The sequence below is a fragment of the Dreissena polymorpha genome, chromosome 3 (genome assembly GCF_020536995.1).
Source record: "Dreissena polymorpha isolate Duluth1 chromosome 3, UMN_Dpol_1.0, whole genome shotgun sequence".
Taxonomy (NCBI): domain Eukaryota; kingdom Metazoa; phylum Mollusca; class Bivalvia; order Myida; family Dreissenidae; genus Dreissena; species Dreissena polymorpha.
In genome coordinates this window covers 150,019,517-150,040,161 of record NC_068357.1, presented here as the reverse complement: position 1 = coordinate 150,040,161, position 20,645 = coordinate 150,019,517, and the positions used below count along the sequence as shown (strand labels likewise).

The 20,645-nt window shown below is 36.4% G+C and overlaps 1 protein-coding gene across 1 annotated transcript in view; it reads right to left on the bottom strand.

Moving 5' to 3' along the window:
- LOC127871961 (dyslexia-associated protein KIAA0319-like protein) overlaps positions 1–18,446 on the bottom strand; it is a 53,339-nt gene extending 34,893 nt beyond the window's left edge. Inside the window, exons 1-6 of the mRNA XM_052415261.1 lie at positions 18,144–18,446; positions 10,913–11,062; positions 2,701–3,249; positions 1,853–1,951; positions 1,082–1,182; positions 282–369 (exon numbers count right to left, since the gene is read on the bottom strand). Coding sequence (XP_052271221.1) covers positions 282–369; positions 1,082–1,182; positions 1,853–1,951; positions 2,701–3,249; positions 10,913–11,062; positions 18,144–18,402 — 1,246 coding nt within the window. The 5' untranslated portion in view covers positions 18,403–18,446. The remainder of the gene's footprint in view (positions 1–281; positions 370–1,081; positions 1,183–1,852; positions 1,952–2,700; positions 3,250–10,912; positions 11,063–18,143) is intronic.
- Between the last annotated feature and the right edge of the window lie 2,199 nt (positions 18,447–20,645).

The following is a 20,645-nucleotide window of genomic DNA, read 5'->3' as shown; positions in this document are numbered from 1 at the left end:
CCCAGTATTCTCACTATCATCTATGCCATGCCCAGTATTCTCACTATCATCTATGCCATGCCCAGTATTTTCACTATCATCTATGCCATGCCCAGTATTTTCACTATCATCTATGCCATGCCCAGTATTTTCACTATCATCTATGCCATGCCCAGTATTCTCACTATCATCTATGCCATGCCTAGTATTTTCACTATCATCTATGCCATGCCCAGTATTTTCACTATCATCTATGCCATGCCCAGTATTCTCACTATCATCTATGCCATGCCCATACTTACGAGGCAATACGCTCACATTCACTCTCGCATCTCCAAACTTGTCAGTGCCCGTCACTTGAACACGAAACGTGTATACACCAGCAATAAGCTGTGAAATAAAAGAAATTAGAACTTGTTAACCCTTTGCATGCTGGGAAATGTGTCGTCTGCTAAAATGTCGTCTGCTGAAATTCTAAAATTAGCATTTTCTTTGATTTTTTTTTCTTCAAAGAATACTATCAGAATAGCAAACAGTTTTGCTCCTGATGAGACGCCACGTTCTGTGGCGTCTCATCTGGATCCAAACTGTAAAGGCCTTCAAAATTTGGTTCCAGCACTGAAAGAGTTAAAGAGTGCTGCTTGTACTGTGAATATGTGTAAACCAGCATTTTGGCCCCTTAGCGCACAAAGGAGATTTGTGACATTAGGTGTCACATGGTACCTTTTTGCACCAATGGGGTAATTTGTACTTTTTCTTATTCACATGTCATTATGTTAGATTTTTTTGTAAGAGGTGTAGAAGGTATAAGATATATTACATATCCAGGAATGTGGAAATACCAAAATAACATTAGTAACTTGTCCAAGTAAACTGCAATCCACAAATAATGCTGGTTATGTAGAAATGAAACTATAGTTAAAATCAAGGTCTCTCTGAAAAATTATGACATAATACTGACCATTTGTTAGAAAAAAATGTTGGTGAAACAGTAAAATCAACTGAAATATTACAAGTCTGGCATGACAAATAAACAAACAAGTCTTGAATAGAAAGTCTTCAATTCCACAACCATGATACAACAGTAATGCTAAAACCTCACCTGCGTAAGGACCAGGGTGTTAGTGTTTTTTCCCGCCATATTGCCTGTATTCTCTCCCCCTGGATGAGCCTCAAGGGTCCAGTCATAGTGGTAGGGATTGTCTACAAGGTAACACACAAAAGATACAGGGTTGTAACAGTATACATGCCCTATCAAATTAGGGCTATAAACACATTTTTTACATTTTATGTAGCAAGATTTGCCAAGGCTAAGTTCAAGGGCATTTACCTTTGAAATATTGATTTTGCCACATCTTGAACATATGCCCGTACACTAAACTGTGATTACATATTTGTATTTGAAAGTTTTAATTTGATCGCTTCAGAAAAGTAGAAAAGTAGTTCAATCCACAAACTTTGATGCGGACAGACCAACAGAATCATTCCAATATACCACCTCTCAAACTTTACTTGCAAGCATATACATATACAGGTAATTTACAATGTTAAAAGGTCAAAACTGTACAACAGGTAAAATGGTTCCCTCACAAGTCTTATATCCAAGCTTTCCAGAGTTTTTCTGTCAATTTTTTTGGTTTGGTTTTTAATTTTTTCATATAGATAAAGCATACTTTTCCTGAATATTTATACACTATTAAAATGCAGATAAATACAATTCCATTCTTATTCACACATTTGTTAAAAAACCTATTGTTGTGTCTTCATTATTTTGCTTATTTATTTTGTGTACACTTCATATTTTTAAACCAGGGTCATTTAACACCTAGTTTAAAAATTCCCCAAATCCCTGCAGATGTAAGTTGAGTATAACCTTTATCCTCCTCTGGTAGGGTGAAGGCTTTCAAAGTGACTTGGTTGTCTGGCAACTGGATGACCTTGTTTGGTCCTATTGAAACGGTCAGCAAGGTCACTGAAAGGTCACACACGCAAGGTTGAACAAAACTGACCAGTTAAGACTTTTAATCAAGCAGTTAGGTGACGTTATGTAATTATATTTTGATTTAATAACATAAACAGACATTTAAAAAAGTTGCAATTTGTTTTCAGTTCTCTTTATTTCCACATTTTTTTTTTTAAAAAGAGGATATTTGTTGACTTCGGTGGATTATAGATTTAAATTCACAAGTGATCATAGAAAATGATATTTTCATGAGTGGCGCAGCCACTAGTGAAAATATATATTTTCTATGATCACGAATGAATTAAAATCGATATTCCACCGAATTGTTATTTTCAGTACAGCCAATTAATTGCAAACGACAGGAATGAGCGATCATCAATGTGGAAACCATGCAGACAAATAAAAACCATCCCGTCCTCGAAAATTTGAGTCTGTTGTTATTATAAATGATATAAAAGTATAATAAAGAAGGTCGGCATAAAAGCTGATGACTGGTTTTATTACCCATGTTTTACTTATTATGTCATCCTTATGATGCATTATCTTGGTTGTTTAAAACTTGCAGAGATTGCTTAACAAATTCCATCATTTAAGTTCAAATTTTGGTCATTTTTTTTTCAAATACAACTTGAAGATAGTTTTAAGGTAAATAAGGGATTATTAGGGAAAAAATATTTTACATCAAGGGAATGTGCTAGAAAAATTTCCCATGAATACAGAATCCCATAATTTATGCGCTGAGTTACACGAAGAACTACCTGATGGTGTTGTATTTTTCTTGATCTCTGGAATAGGTATCATTGTTGTGGTACCTTGACCAGTGCTCGCTTTAACAGTAGTTGTACTAATGAATTCTCTATCTCCTAATGATCCATCTGATGTCGCTGTTTTCTCAGTTAAATTCTTATTTAGGCCACTTCCACCTGTGTCGGTTGTCACGGGCATCTTAGAGTTATCCCCCTTGTCCACACACTTCCCCGATGAATCTTCCTCGAAGCCTTTCTCGCACATGCAGACACCGTTGCGGGCTTTGCTTCCCACAGGCAAAACACATACCTTACTCAGCCCACAAACGGTGACCCCATACTCGCATTCCAAGGGTGACTCAGAGTTATGGCCCTTGTTTGCTACTTCCACACATTTCCCAGACATGTCTTTGGTGAAGCCATTCTTGCACGTACAGACACCATGGCGTGATTTGGAGCCTGCGGGCAGAACACATTCCTTGTTTTGCCCACAAAAGGTGATTCCGTACTCACATTCCAATGGTTCACCTGCTTTTTCTGTAATCATTCCAATGAATGAATCTGAAAAGAGACAATGGGCAGAAGGTTATTTCTAGTTAATAATATTTAACACACATGTATACATTCTAACCACAAGCAACACAACTCCCTTCTGAGGCAATAACACAAACATTATGTATACTATGCAAGATACTAGATGCATTATTTACCTCATATACTTCCCAAAGTACCGTATTTTACCATGCATAGCGCGCAGTTTTTTACCTTCAAATTTCAAAATAAAAATTCAGTGCGCGTAATACATTGACACAACGCTTTCCTGGTTGCTAAATTGCAAAAAATCCATTTCATAATGGTAAATCTTCACAATTGCCGCCATTTTTTTTATTGAAGAAAACTACACCCTATAATGTTATAGACTGAAGGGGCCGTTGTCGAAACAACAAATACCCGTAGCGGGAAAGGTTAGGAATGAACGGGGTAGTAACAGTTTTGACAAAAATTAAAAGAGGCAAAAAATGTCTTTGTTGGTGTTTTCACACTTCTTCATTGATTGTTCATTAAAAAAAATCGAGGTATATCAATCCCCGTGCGTCGCGGTAGTGTTTGTTAAAGTTTTTGTTGTCATGAAAACTTGTTGATTTACAACGCAAAACGTCTTATTTGAACTGAGGCTATTTATTTCGATCATATTTCTCAACTTCGCTTTTGCTTTATTTTGATAATTTAATCCAAAGTTTAATGTTAGCAATTCCGAAAATTTGCACTCTATGTGAATTAACAGTTTGACGTCATCAAAGGGAAGCCGCTACCTGTCTGCAGCAATAAAGCGACAAGATTCTCGCCGACAAAATTGGCTTCCTTTGTCTAGCAATCAACATGCCGAATCAATCGTGTTTTTGTTCCTCAATGGCAATCGTCCAATTAAATAATAGCACGTGCAAAGCTCCGCCTTCGAACCTTTTGCAGAGAACGGAGGTGGAGTTCAACGGTTAATTGAGCAAGTGTTTTACGTAAGTTGAGTTCCGATTTGCCGAAATTACTCGGCCCTAAGCATTGAAAAGACGAATACATTTATCAATGATTTTCCGATCTCTGCATTAATATGCTACTGTGCGGGTATACTACGTAGGTTACAAACCAACAATAGAGATATAGACTAGTTTTATTTTCTTTCAATAGAGACAAACAAATGATATTTGTCAAATGGCTTTACGCCGATAACACCAACTGTATGGAATTGAGCGTTCGGGTGTATTGTTTGTCTCACTATAAATACTTATTAACTAGACGCAGTGAAGGCGCGAAATACTGGGTCAAACTGGAATTAATGGGAAGCATCTCTTAATGGGGAAATGTTTAAGGCGATGAAAAATAAAATGGGATTCACGGACGATTTGTGTAAAATTGGACCTTGCAATGTTGCGGGTCTGCAGAAGAAGATGTCATACGATGTTGTGAGCGGCAGGTAATGAAAATGTTACACTGTTAAAATGTGAGGAATAGGTAATAGTGGTTCGAATTTAATGCGCAGGGGTCTTGAAAAAACACGTGCAGTGGGTGGCAATAAGGACATATCAGTGTTCTCGAGAGAATAATCTTAAAAATTGTCGAAAATATAGTGCTATGCAACCCACCCTCCTGATCGTATAAACGCTCCCTACTTTAAAACAAAAAAATAAGCCCCCGAAAAACTCAGATTAAATGATTGCGCAATATAAGAATGGCGGCCATTTTCGGACAAATTTTCAGGTTTTTGGTCTTGAATTCTTTTTTTTCCTCCATTTTGGCTTTATTAAATCGCATGCGCGTTATACATGGTAGCGCGCTATACATGGTAAAATACGGTAGGCAGAATGTACATGCAGATATCTCGAAAACCTTGTTTGCACATTCAAATATTATTCAGAATGATTAACATAATACATGGCACTTGAAATACTTGTATAAGTACAAATACAAGTATAAGAGGTAACCCCTACAATATTTTCTAATAAAAAATCACAAAAAAGTCCTTCGAGTCAAAGCCAGAACATGTTTCATTTCAATCACCTATGCATTAATCAACGTTCTTAACCCATTTATGCCTAGCGTCTAGAGAGAAGGCCTTGCCAAACAGCGTAGACCCAGATGAGACGCCGCATCAGGCGTCTCATCAGGGTCTGTGCTGTTTGCTTAAAAGAATTTCTGTAAGAAATATTCTAAATATAGAAATAAATATACTAGACATCCCTAATTTTGGAAATAAATTGATCCAATTAAGAAGGATGGGAGGGTCCATTAGGCATAAATGGGTTAAACTGTGAAAGTTTAAGAAAAGCATGCCAAGCAATTAAAGAGGAGACAAAGTCTACAAAATTATGGCAAGAATGGCACTGTTTTGTGAAAAAAAGACTATGGGCTACAAGTCTGCCAAGTTGGGTTTCAGCCGAAATTCTCTCAAGCTTGTCGCTAGCTGATAGCATTTTTTCAGCTGTGAAAATATTATTAAAATCTGTCCAGTAATTGAAATTCTGGCTGCATAAAACTAGTATATATAAATGCACCCGTTAGAAATATGACCACTAAGCAGGCAGGTTCCTTTTTGTTCAAGAACAAAAAACAATTATTCTGTGTAATCTGACACTTAATTGGAACATAGAAGTTTCCCAGTAATTGATGAGGGAATATCACGATATCTAGTTATCGTTTGATATATTCATAAAACCTGTTACAATCTGCAAGCACACAATAGGCTAGCCTCTGGATTGTTATGAAGATATGAGTCGCATTCTGAGAAAACTGGACATAATGCGTGTGTGTAAAGTGTCGTCCCAGATTAGCCTGTGCAGTCCGTAATCAGGGACAACACTTTCCACTTTATTACATTTTTCGTTTAAATGAAGTCTCTTCTAAGCAGACTGCACAGGCTTATCTGGGACAACACTTTGCATAACATGCATTATGCCCAGTTTTCTAAGAACACGACTCATTTTATAGATTCATAAAACCTGTTACAATCTGCAAGCACACAAGCCTGGTTATTAGATTGTTATGAAGATATCATTTCGTAATTATACTGTCTGTTCCAATCACTTCTGCCAAATATTTTTATTGATTAACTGATCATGTAATTACAAGACCAAATAATAGACATTTCTTGGAATGCTGTTTATACGTGTGTATTAAGAAACTGTAAAAAAAAAAGAGAGAGAATAAATTAATGATAAGTTTGCAAGAACCTGGATCTTATTCACCAAACTAGTCATAGACTTGAGAATAACTAACACTGAAAACTTAGACACAAGAAAAGTGGTTAAGGGTTTGCCTATAAGATGATCTAAAGGAAGCATAAGGTAATTAACCCATTCATGCCTAGCGTCCTGAAAAAAGGACATTGCAAACAGCGTAGACCCAGATGAGACGCCGCATGATGCGGCGACTCATCTGGGTCTCCGCTGTTTGCTTAAAGGAATTATAGTAAGTAATATTCTAAATATAGAAATAAATATACTAGACATCCCTAATTTTGAAAATAAATTGATCCAATTTACAAGGATGGGAGAGTCCACTGGGCATAAATGGGTTAATTTGGGAAGTTTAACCCTTTACCACTTAGATACATGTACGCATTTTGTAGTAACTTGTAGTCCCTTAGAAAGTTAAATTCAATTAAGGACCTTTCTTACTAGATGTTTTTAAGACTTATCTCCAACCCTTACATACTGATGAGTAGCAAACAGCATAAAACCTGAAAGACTACGAGTAACTCACAGGCTGTTCTCGTTTTATGCTGTTTGAACATAGCCATTTTTACTTTGCTTCTGAGAGGGAAAGGGTTAACCCTTTCAGTGCGGGAACCGAATTTTAAAAGCTTTTGCAAACAGTTTGGATCCAGATGAGACACCACAGAACGTGGCGTCTCATCAGGATCCAAACAAATATTCTTAGTCTTAAGTCTAATAATTGCCCTATGAGTATTGACGTTTATGCTTGAATATAATTTTTTTTATAAATATTATACAAAATAAATTAGTTTACACACTAGAAGAAATTTAATCAATTCAATCATTCTTTACTAAGTATACAGTTACAGTCTCATTTAACTCGCGCAAAATATGCAAAAACAAAGCTGAATACTAATGAGCCGTGCTCTGTGAAAAGGGGGTTCAATGCATGTGCGTAAAGTGTTGTCCCAGATTAAAGGATTTTTGCTAAGAAGACTTTCTTTAAACAGAAAGTATCATAAAAGCGGAAAGTGTTGTCCCTGATTAGCCTGTGCGGACTGCACAGGCTAATCTGGGACGACACTATGCACATGCATTAAACCCCTTTTTCACAGTCGAGCATGGCCCAAATATAGTAACAAATTCATTAGTCCCATGTTAATGTTGTCTGGCTACTTTGATGCTGACAGCAGTTGTCTATATATAGAGCATTCATTCTCCATGCTTTAAGAAAAAGATCAATGGATGGATGAATAGTAATGACAATATCAATGACATGGAAATGGGCAATCATAGAGGACAATGGTTCATTGAACAGGCATATAATGGGCCCTTATTGTTCTAAGGAAACTAACTGGTTGAATCCAAATAATTGTCTAGAAAATTACTAGACAGTCATCAACTGTGGAAAATGATCAATCACTTCGATAGAAATATCAATGCGACCTGTGGTATCTACTTTTAATATCAGTTTGATAAAATTAAATTATGTAACTGTAAATATTTTGTATGCTATTAAATAAAAATATCTATACTAATGTTTATTTATATATTTGTGAATTATCCTCATTCGTACGTTGATTTATATACCCTTAATAAGACACAGACTGTACTAAATACATTAAAATATCTTTGTGCATGAATTCTGTAAATATAATCACCCCTACAATGTTATTTTTCCAAAATGAAATTCCACCACCACAATGGCCTTGAGTTTATTTTTGTGTTTGTATTCATAATCTGTAATAGATGACATTTTGCCTACAGATTTGCCTACAATTTATCCCCTGGCTGTAGACACACAAATCTGCACGCTTGCAATTATTAAGGCAAAAGGTTTGTACAGTCAGTTAGAAGTCACGGTAACCTGTCACTACCATTACAATTTGTGTGTTGAGCATGAAACGATTGTGTCTTACATAGAAATGGTAAGCAGTTACATCGGTTTTTAAATCAACCTTCCATATAGAAATAATAATATGATTGACCACATAGTGTCCAATTACAAGTGAATGCACATTAATCAATAACTACCCCAACTCCCTGACATAGGTAGTTAAGAATAATCAACTGACCAAAGCTGTTGACCAAATAATGTTTTCATTGACAGTTTGCAATTAACTAATAACTGTTTTTGCCCATTTACAAAGGTCACCATATTCTTGTCATTGGAAGTTTCTAACAATGTGGTGTGGTCATAAAGCCACTTGATGAATCTAGTGTGATAATGATGTACGCCCGACGATCTGCAGGAACAATATTGTTGTCACAATCAATCCATCTTTTGTGGATGCTGGTGGACTGAATATGAAACTGGCATATCTGCATAAGGTTTCTATCTTAGGCCCTTACCCACGGTCTTTAAGCACAGTGGCAACCCTTTGCTTGAATTTCCTAGTTTAGGATACCCCTGTGCTTGAATTTCCTTATTAAGGATACCCCTGAGCTTGAATTTCCAAATCAAGGATACCCAGAAGTTTATCATTCAAAATCGGGTCACGTAATTGGACCCATTCCCAACGGAAACAAGAGCAGTGTTTGTGAAACAAAATGACCCCTAATTTGCCGCTTTGAAGCTACACAGCGGCTATTTAAAAAAAAAAAGACGTTTGACCTTGAAGGGTGACCTTGACAATTCATCACTCAAAGTGTGCAGCTCCATGAGATACACATGCATGCCAAATATCAAGTTGCTATCTTTAATATTGCAAAAGTTATTATCAAGGTTAAAGTTTTGAGACAGACACACAACAAAATTATTTTTTTTAGATCTCAATATGTTCAACTCCCATCCATATAAGTTCAACCTTAGTAAATATAATACTGAAAATACTTGTATTCTCAATTATGAAGCATTTTTAGAACACAACAGCACTAACTTCCCAATTTTAGTCAAAACACCGCAAATTTTCCCAATCCAAAGGGACCCTGCCCCATTCCCAAACTGGTGGGAAAAAATGTCAAGCATAAGCCTGTGCTTGAATTTCTTAATCAAGGATATCCCTGTGCTTGAATTTCTTAATCAAGGATATCCCTGTGCTTGAATTTTCAAATCAAGGGTACCCCTGTGCCTGAATTTTCAAATCAAGGGTACCCTTGTAGTCATCCCGATTTTGTAAAGGCACAGGGGCAAAGACCCACAGTTGTTATAGGTTGGATTTTTGTTTTAATTTCATGTGTCCTTGTATTTTATGTTTTGATTACTCCAGAGCATTTGCATTTAGTAAAACCTTTATGAAATACTATTCATTGTTAATGGAATTCTGTCAAATAAGCAAGAATTATTACCCTATGCCCTACAGCATAATTCTCAATAGGCCCACAACATAGTACAAGTAGCAAGATTGCATTTTTATAGACATTTGTCGGCCACAAGACTACATGTAACTGTAACACTGTCACAGATTCATTGAAATTCTTCTACAGGCAATCTGCAGAGAGTAAATTGCATTTTTATGATCAATTGTAAGCCACCAGAATCATTGTGCAATTTCTTTAAATAGAGGGATGTTATAGCAGAATGCCTGTTTTATGAACATTTTACTGTTGGTTTCCAATTATTTAAATTATATAGAATTTTTTTATCATCCGGAGGTCGTAAAACAATAAAGAACATTTAATCAGATAGTGAAATCCATATTAAACTATTGTGTTCTGACAATCATGTTGAGCCCATTGTGTAAAGACAATTCTCATGCAACAAATGTATGATCCTGTATTAATGCAAGACCAATCTATCATACAATTTGGTATAGTGTCTATAGTGCAGTTTTTTAACCCATTTATGCCTAGCGTCCTGAAAAAGGACATTGCAAACAGCGTAGACCCAGATGAGACGCCGCATAATGCGGCGTCTCATCTGGGTCTGCGCTGTTTGCTGAAAGGAATTTCTGTAAGAAATATTCTAAATATAGAAATAAGTATACTAGACATCCCTAATTTTGGAAATAAATTGATCCAATTTTGAAGGATGGGAGAGTCCATTGGGCATAAATGGGTTTAAGTACACCAAAATTCTCTGCGATAATTGCCTCTAAAGGAGAATTTCCATGGAAATATTACAACTCAATACATCATACACATTTCAGGGGCCTATGGCTTGTGATCTTCTTCTCATTGACAATCCAGCAACAATATAAAAATGTTAATCTGCGTATATACACCATGTAATAATTATTATTCAAAATGATCACTTTACCAACAGGCTAATTATGTTCATATACTCAATTAAAGCTTTACCATTTTATTATCTTTAAGTCGCGCTCTGTGAAAGGGGGTTTAATGCATGTGCATACAAATTCATCCTTGATAAGCCTGTGCAGTTGGCACAGGCTAATCAGGGATAACACTTTTTAGTGTTTATGCTATTTTTATTAAATGCAGGTCTTTTATAAACAAAAATCCAGTTTAGGCAGAAAGTGTTGTACCTGATTAGCCTGTGCAGACACTTTACACACATGCATTTAACCTCTTTTTCTCAGAACGCAATTCATTTGTGTAATGCTTATGGTACCAACCTTTCACACATGTCTTATTGTTGCTACTCCTGAAATGGTACCCGTCCACGCACCTACACCTCGTCACAAGACCTACTGTGACACACTCCTGTTTGTCATAGCAACCGTTGTCATCCTTGAGGTCACATTCATCGCTGGCCTTGGTCTCATCTGGAAGAGGAACATAACACAACTAACCAATGGTTACACATCAATGTAATTAACTCTTTCAGTGCGGGAACCGAATTTTGAAGGCCTTTGCAAACAGTTTGGATCCAGATGAGACGCCACAGAACGTGGCGTCTCATCTGGATCCAAACTGTTTGCTATTCTGATAGTATTTTTTTTTTTAAATCAAAGAAATGCTAATTGTAAAAATTCAGCAGACGACATTTTAGCAGACGATAAATTTCCCAGCATGCAAAGGGTTAATGAGCACTGAACTCATTTGTAACGCATTCCGTTTCTAACAGGATTTGTGTGTTGGACTGGGTCATTCAAATTATATTGGAGTTACACTGTATTGGATTTAAAACCATGCTTTATCATGTCAATCACCACAAACACCTTTTACAGAAAACACATTTTTTTAACAAGCCATCTATGTTCATTAAGTCCAGCTGTCTGAAAGGCTAAAGGCAATGTCAATCTAAGCCGGTTGACCTTAAAACAAATTTTACATGCCTGATATGCCCAATTGGCTTTCAGGATAGTAACTGAATGAGTGACAGGAGATTGTGAATTTAGCGGTTCATTTTGCATTTGTTGGCCATTATCATGGTATTATTTAAAGCACTTTCTTAGCATGAGAGCAATGTCTGTGAGGAAGTTAATGGATTTTACAAAGCATGGACAAAAAGCTCAACTAAAAATAAAGCAGTCAAGGACAATACAATGCACCAATTATTTACTTTTCAGAAAAAGTATCATTGTTGTTGGCAAGTTCATTTATCGAACATTCTCATAAGACATGATAGTACGCCCTTGTTACTCGTAATAAATGCATTATATAATTAGATCATTCAAGATATAATCCATATTCACTTATCTGATGCTTTTAGGTCAATGCCACCTAACAAGGCAATTAACCATCATGTGTAATTAATGTCACTATGGTGATAAGGAGAACATGAATGACTTTTGGTTGTTTCTGTGAGTGCTTTACAAACAGCTGCATGTGTGCTCACACTGACACTCTGAACTTATTATCAATATTCTTGTTTGGCAAGGTGCCAAACAATTTTAATTATGTAAAATTGTCAACAACACAAGGACTCACAGTAAGATGTGTCACTTACTTGATCATTCAATCTCATAAACTGCACACTGTGTGTTTTGTGGGTTTATGTGATTGACAATATGGTATTTAATATTATTATAATCATATGAACAAATATATAAATAAATATTCCTTAAATAAAGATACATACAGGTAGAAAATAACAAAGTGGCAAAATTATATAATTGCATTCAATTGTGAGAAATATTACATATTAAAAAATATCCTGTACAGTCCAACAAGTGCACAGCAGCCAGTCAAAGGAAGTGCCCAAAGTGGCTGCTGAAGGCAGGTGGCTGCTATAGTCAGGTGATAGTATCATTCATATTCAAATTGATAAACACACACAACGTAGAAAACTTTCTACTTTCACAAACATCATCATTTTTATTCCAACTTATCTGGACTGTATTATTTAAATTTTATCATAAAATTGTAAAAAAAGGTTTTATTTACCATTAATATTTTGTGCCAGTTAAGTTGTTTACAAGGAATTTCTTTCACAACAACTTCAGGCTACTTATCTCCAAGATATAAGTGCATAATTTGTTTGTGTCTCCTTCCAAAGGAACCAGACCACATAAACTAATTTGTTGGAGACTTTCCCTGACAGCTTGAAAACTTTCCTTGTCCAAAATTAAGGACTTAACAGTAAGAAAACTAACATTAATACTTCATCTTTAATGGGAAAGAGCAAGTAAACTTTAACCAGCCAGGTCATACTTTTGTACAAAGATGACAAAAACCTTACAAGAAGACAAAACAAGAGCACTGCATAATAGGTGCCACACTTGGCTGCGAAAGCTTGTCAGTTTTTTTTTATAGAGGTCACAGTGACCTTGACCTTTGACCTAGTGACCCCAAAATAGGTGTGGCATGTAGAACTCATCAATGTGCATCTACATATGAAGTTTCAAAGTTGTAGGTGGAAGCACTTTGATTTTAGAGCAAAATATAAAAGTTTTAGCACGACGCGGAGGGCGGACGACACGACGAGCTGGCTATGACAATACCTTGGGTTTTCTCTGAAAACAGCCATTCTAAAAATCACATGCACTTATTTTATTCATTTTTGTCATAGTATGTTGTCTTTCAGCATATTAATGATTTTACTTCGGAAGAACAATTTCTTACATATTTTACACTGTAAAATGCATTTCCCATTGTAAAATGCATTTTCAATTTACTTCGTTTACATCTATGGAGAGATATACATAGGTGTGAAACCAGTATACCACCCTCTGCTTTGTTCCTGGGGGGGGGAGGCAGGTTTAATTAGCAGTTTGGACTCAAAAAACGAAGCAGAGGTTATTAAAATTATTACATTCCCAACAATAGCTGTCCCAGGATTATTTATTATGTGCAAAATAGCTGATAATAGCAGGTCTAAAAATTAACTATATGAATTTGTGATGTTTAAAAAAAAAGAATTTCTTTTACTTATATGCCAATTTTTTTTTTTTTTTTTTTAAAACCATTTATAAAGTGAGTATGGCATTTTAGACTAAGCCATTACTCAACTTGCATGGTGTTCAGAAAATGCAAGAACTATACCTGTGATTTTCTTGTGAATTTAAGAAACCTGATCAGTAAGATACAATTAGAACTTTTACTCCAGATTTTGACTCCTGATGTTGATCTATGCTGATATAACAAGGTACAGGACTTGTTCAAGTTATATGAAAACAAGGACTGTTTGTAAAACATGCATGCCCCCCATATGGGCTCTCCGTTGTAGTGACAGCCATTGTGTGAATATGTTTTTTGTCACTGTGACCTTGACCTTTGACCTAGTGACCTGAAAATAATAGGGGTCATCTGCCAGTCATGATCAATGTACCTATGAAGTTTCATGATCCTAGCCATAAGCGTTCTTGATTTATCATCCGGAAACCATTTTACTATTTCGGGTCACCATGACCTTGACCATTGACCTAGTGACCTGAAAATCAATAGGGGTCATCTGCGAGTATTGATCAATCTACCTATACAGTTTCATGATCCTAGGAATAAGCGTTCTTGAGTTATCATCCGGAAACCATTTTACTATTTCGGGTCACCGTGACCTTGACCTTTGACCTAGTGACCTCAAAATCGATAGGGGTCATCTGCTGGTCATGATCAATGTACCTTTGAAGTTACATGATTCTAGGCATAAGCGTTCTTGAGTTATCATCCGGAAACCATTTTTCTATTTTGGGTCACCATGACCTTGACCTTTGATATAGTGACCTAAAAATCAATAGGGGTCAACTACGAGTCATGATCAATCTACCTATCAAGTTTCATGATCCAAGGCATAAGCGTTCTTGAGTTATCATATGGAAACCATTTTACTATTTCGAGTCATCGTGACCTTAACCTTTGACATAGTGACCTGAAAATCAATAGGGGTCATCTGCCAGCCATTATCAATCTACCTTCAAAGTTTCATGATCCTAGGCATAAGCGTTTTTGAGTTATCATCCGGAAACCATTTTACTATTTCGGGTCACTGTGACCTTGACCTTTGACTTAGTGACCTGAAAATCAATAGGGGTCATCTGCGAGTCATGATTAATCTACCTATCAAGTTTTATGATTCTAGGCCTAAGCTTTCTTGAGTTATCATCCGGAAACCATTTTACTATTTCGGGTCACCGTGACCTTGACCTTCGACCTAGTGATCTGAAAATCAATAGGGGTCATCTGCGAGTCATGATCAATCTACCTATCAAGTTTCATGATCCTAGGCCTAAGCATTCTTGAATTATCATCCGGAAACCATTTTACTATTTCGGGTCACCGTGACCTTGACCTTTGACCTAGTGACCTCAAAATCAATAGGGGTCATCTGCGAGTCATGATCAATGTACCTATGAAGTTTCATGATCCTAGGCCCAAGCATTCTTCAGTTATCATCCGGAAACCACCTGGTGGACGGACCGACAGACCGACCGACAGACCGACATGTGCAAAGCAATATACCCCCTCTTCTTCAAAGGGGGGCATAACAATAAAATTTAATATAGGTTTCTTGCAAGCACACCTTAATAAGTAAAAAAGGAGGCATAGAACTGCTTAAAAAATAGTCACATTTACATGTCTTGGTCTGTGAATGTTCACAATGACCTTGTGCATAAATGTAAAGTTTTATTTAAATTTCTAATGTAGATATAGAAATATGAAGCAGTTGCACTCAAATGTTAACATGATTTATTAAGTTCGAAAAAGGGGCAAAATGCTGTTTCATTGCAGGTCAGAGTTATGGAACTAGGTCAGTGACCTAAAACAATGGCAAAAAACACATAAGTGTTGTTTCAACTCAATACATGCACCATAAACAGTGATAGGACAAATATATACAGACAAATGGATAAGTAGAATAGATCGGACTATTCAGTGAAGAGTCAAGCTAAAAAGGTAAAAAATTGCACGGGTTTTGTGCCGATGGTCATACGGGTAACTGATACTATAATTGCAAAATGGAAGTGCACTTTGAAAACGGAAAGCAAAGGCCAGTATCAAATATTTAAACACTCACTAATCGCAAAAATAGCTTGATCCCTTACAGAGTATGCTTTTAGCCAAAATTAAATAGTAGGGTGCACACAAAATTGAATGAACTAAGACGATAGATTAGAAATCAAACCAAAGTGCATTAGTGTTCATTGACTTGCATTGGCTTCATTTATAACAAATTGCAACGCAAACTGGACCTGTCGTTATGCAGTGGACCACTTGTCCCTTCCTAGCACATGTATCTACAGTGGCATTTATTGATTAACACTCTAAAATTCTGCTATCTGTTTCAAGCTTCACTAGAAATGCCACAGCACTAATCACTGCCTAATAAGGCGCTTATATGTTTGTAATGACTGACCATTTTAATCATGATCACCATGGCTCAATACTGAGTTAAACAAGACTATTGCCAAGCAAAATAGTCCCCTACCGGCTCCACCATTGCCAGAAATTCCACAATTGTCAGGATTTAAATATATTTGACCTCTGACCTTGAAGGATGACCTTGACCTTGACCTTTCACCACTCAAATTGTGCAGCTCCATGAGATACACATGCATGCCAAATATCAAGTTGCTATCTTCAATATTTCAAAAGTATTCATAAAAAAAGCGATTTGGGCCACATATATTTGACCTCTGACCTTGAAGGATGACCTTGACCTTTCACCTCTCAAAATGTGCAGCTCCATGAGATACACATGCATGCCAAATATCAAGTTGCTATCTTCAATATTGCAAAAGTATTCATAAAATGAGCGATTTTGGCCACATATATTTGACCTCTGACCTTGAAGGATGACCTTGACCTTTCACCACTCAAAATTTGCAGCTCTATGAGATACACATGCATGCCAAATATCAAGTTGCTATATTCAATATAGCAAAAGTTATTGCAAAATGTTAAAGTTGGCGCAAACCAACCAACCAACAGACCAACCAACAGACCAACCAACAGACCAACAGACACGGCAAAAACAATATGTCCCCCACTACTATAGTGGGGGACATAAAAACCTGAAAATTATAAAGCGATACAAGCCGAAAACGATTGTATAATTTCGAAAGTTCTATTGTTATCTTTATATTTAGTAATATTACAAGGATTGCTTATTTTAAGAATAAACAAGGGCTGTTTGTAAAACATGCATGCCCCCCATATGGGTTGTCAGTTGTAAAGGCAGCCATTGCGTGAATATTTTATTTGTCACTGTGACCTTGACCTTTGACCTAGTGACCTGAAAATTAATAGGGGTCATCTGCCAGTCATGATCAATGTACCTATGAAGTTTAATGATCCTAGGCGTAAGCATTCTTGAGTTATCATCTGGAAACCATTTTACTATTTCGAGTCACTGTGACCTTTAACCTAGTGACCTGAAAATCAAAAGGGGTCATCTGCCAGTCATGATCAATGAACCTATGAAGTTTCATGATCCTAGGCCTAAGCATTCTTGAGTTATCATCCGGAAACCATTTTACTATTTCGAGTCACTGTGACCTTTGACCTAGTGACCTGACAATCAATAGGGGTCATCTGCCAGTCATGATCAATGAACCTATGAAGTTTCATGATCCTAGGCCTAAGCGTTCTTGAGTTATCATCCGGAAACCATCTGGTGGACGGACCGACAGACCGTCGGACGGACCGACAAACATGTGCAAAACAATATACCTCCTCTTCTTCAAAGGGGGGCATAAATATGTGCAATGTCATGTCAGCATTGATGGCTGAGGTGTTTAAGTGCTAGACTTTCGCTTAAAGAATCAGTGGTTGGAGCCCAGCTGTGGATTTCTTTTATTCTTTCTTTTTTTTACTGGAACTCTTTAGTTCTAATTTTTACATATATCAATTTAAAGCATACAATGACAAACTTCAAAACATGCCAAAATCTGTGAAAAGGTCCCTTATACATTTACCGGTTCTTAACTTGGAAAAAACAAGAGATGTGTTTGTCAGAATCACAATGCGCCCTTTTGCGCCGCTTTGAAGACATATATTTGACCTTTGATCTGGAAGGATGACCTTGAAATTGACCTTTCACCACTCAAAATGTGCAGCTCCATGAGATACACATGCATGCCAAATATCAAGTTGCTATCTTCAATATTGCAAAAGTCATTCTTTATTGCAAACATTAAACCAAGGTTAAAGTTTGGAGACAGAATGACAGACAGGCCAAAAACAATACACCCCTGATCATTCAATCCGGGGGCATAACAAGTTAAACACAGAATGATGTCATTGCTGGTCAATGCTAAATGAGCTGAAGGTCAAAGAAAAAATGAGTAATATATAGAAAAAGAAACAGATTGGTAACAGTAACCACTGTGAAAGTAATCAAGTGCCCAGTGCATTCTAGGTAAGGCATACATATGGTTTCAAAGACAGCCTTTAGCCTGACAACCATCTGCTTCATGTAACAATCTGATGGCCCTAACACTCTGACAAAGTCCTTCTACCACTTACTTATTGATCTAATCTGTATGAAAAGCGTGTCCTTGTATTTTGATGTTGACTGCGGGACAGGTTCGCAGGCCCTTTCATCGTCCACGTTACACTCAATAGAGAAGCATTTCCCAACAGTAAACCAGGCCACATTACACAGCGGCTTGTTACAACAGCTGACGACACACTCCGCGCCATCGCCTGCCTGCTGGTCTTGTTCAAAGTAACCCGCGTCCAACAGACCGCGCGGAATAGCAGTGGTATGTAGCCTCTCTAGCATTATCGAAGGTGATAGCTTGCTTGGCTCACCGCAGAAATCACTTAATGCAAATACTGAAATCAGAAAATAAGGAAAATAAATACTGCATTGATGTACAAAATTAATGCTGTGAAAAGTATATTGCTATAAATCTTTCAAGACTCAAGAAGTTATTTGAAGTTTCAATAAATTAATTCAACAGTCACAGGGAATATAGTTAGTATAATTAAAGAAAACATGTTTTAAAATAAAAATCATACAACACTAACTCAACAAGGGCTGTTTGTAAAACATGCATGCCCCCCATATGGGTAGTCAGTTGTAGTGGCAGCCATTGTGTGAATACATTTGTTGTCACTGCGACCTTGACCTTTGACCTAGTGACCTGAAAATCAATAGGGATCATCTGCCAGTCATGATCAATGTACCTATGAAGTTTCATGATCATAGGCCTAATTATTCTTGAGTTATCATCAGGAAACCATTTTACTGTTTCGAGTCACTGTGACCTTGACCTTTAACCTAGTGACCTAAAAATCAATAGGGGTCATCTGCCAGTCATGATCAATGCACCTTTGAAGTTTCATGATCCTAGGCCTAAGCATTCTTGAGTTATCCTGAAACCATTTTACTATTTTGAGTCACTGTGACCTTGACCTTTGACCTAGTGACCTGAAAATCAATAGGGGTCATCTGCCAGTCATGATCAATGTACCTATGAGGTTTCATGATCCTAGGCCTTAGCGTTCTTGAGTTATCATCCAAAAACCATCTGGTGGACGGACCAACTGACCGACCGACCGGCATGTGCAAAACAATATACCCCCTCTTCTTCGAAGGGGGGCATAATTAAAAAAAGAAGACAACAAATGAAAACAAAATGAACACAATAGTGTAATATCCGTGTGCAGAATTACAGTTTTTTGTGTTAGAAACCCAACCTCAAAATGAGTAAAATAATCCAAAATTTTGATAACTGAGCTATTTAAAGTTCAAATATATCATATTTATAATATTGCCTGCAGTGTTTTTTTCACAGTGAGCATAAGTACTTTCATAAAACATTTAAATGAAAGTGCAAGTTTATTTTAGGAATTATAAACTACTTGGTACTAGCCACTGCATGTTGTCTGTATATTGACATATTTTTTTATATATGATCACATGCTTGAAATTTGATGGGAAACTTAACCATTATATATTACTTTGACTTAAATGTATGCTATGTACTGTCTTTGTGATGGTAAGTCTATAATATGTAATTCTACCTTGACAACCAGAGGATCCATTTGTCTGTTTATTTACTGTTTACGCTTTGAGTTATCAAATTTCATTAAACAATTATATACTCATCCTTTTGATGATGAACAATTCATGATTCAATTTGTATTTTTAATTTCATATTAAAGGCATTTGACATTAACCCTTTCAGTGCGGGAACCGAATTTTAAAGGCCTTTGCAAACAGTTTGGATCCAGATGTGACGCCACAAAACGTGGTGTCTCATCAGGATCCAAACTGTTTGCTATTCTGATAGTATTCTTTGATTTTTTTTTGAAGAAAATGCTAATTTTAGAAATTCAGCAGACAACATTTTAGCAGACAACAAATTTTCCAGCATGCAAAGGGTTAAATCTTCGCAATTTTGGAAGTATATATAGAAAATTATTTGAATCATTCTAACATGTATCAGAAGTCATTAATCATCAAACATCTGATACATCATTCCCAATTGCAGAAAGATATTAACTGCAGATATCACATAATTTACAATCATGAACATAAAAGGAGATGAATTGAAAATTGGGATACATTTCCAAAACCCGGACAGAAATCTGCAAAATAAATGTTGAATTTACTTCAATACAGCATTTATACATACAGTATTCACATTGGGAGCAGCTGTTTGTCTGGCTTTGCTATTGAACTAATAACATTAATAGGCATGCAACATTTGTTTGAAAATGACAGTGCACATGGATGTTTGGTTCATTGCGTAACATGAATATAAAGCCTTGCTAGCTCAACAGACATAATTTTACTTCACATGAATCATGCGTAATTTGTAAACTTGTTGTACGCTTCATTCAAAAAATTTTTACAATGCAAAAACGAGTTTCTTACTGACAGCTTCTTGTGCAGAAAAGCTGAGCTTTATTGGCCGTTTGTAAGTTTTCCAAATTACCTTTAGCTATAAATTTCCACATATGGCTAAAGAACCAATTATTTTTGTTACAACTTGTATTCATAAAACATGAGAACAT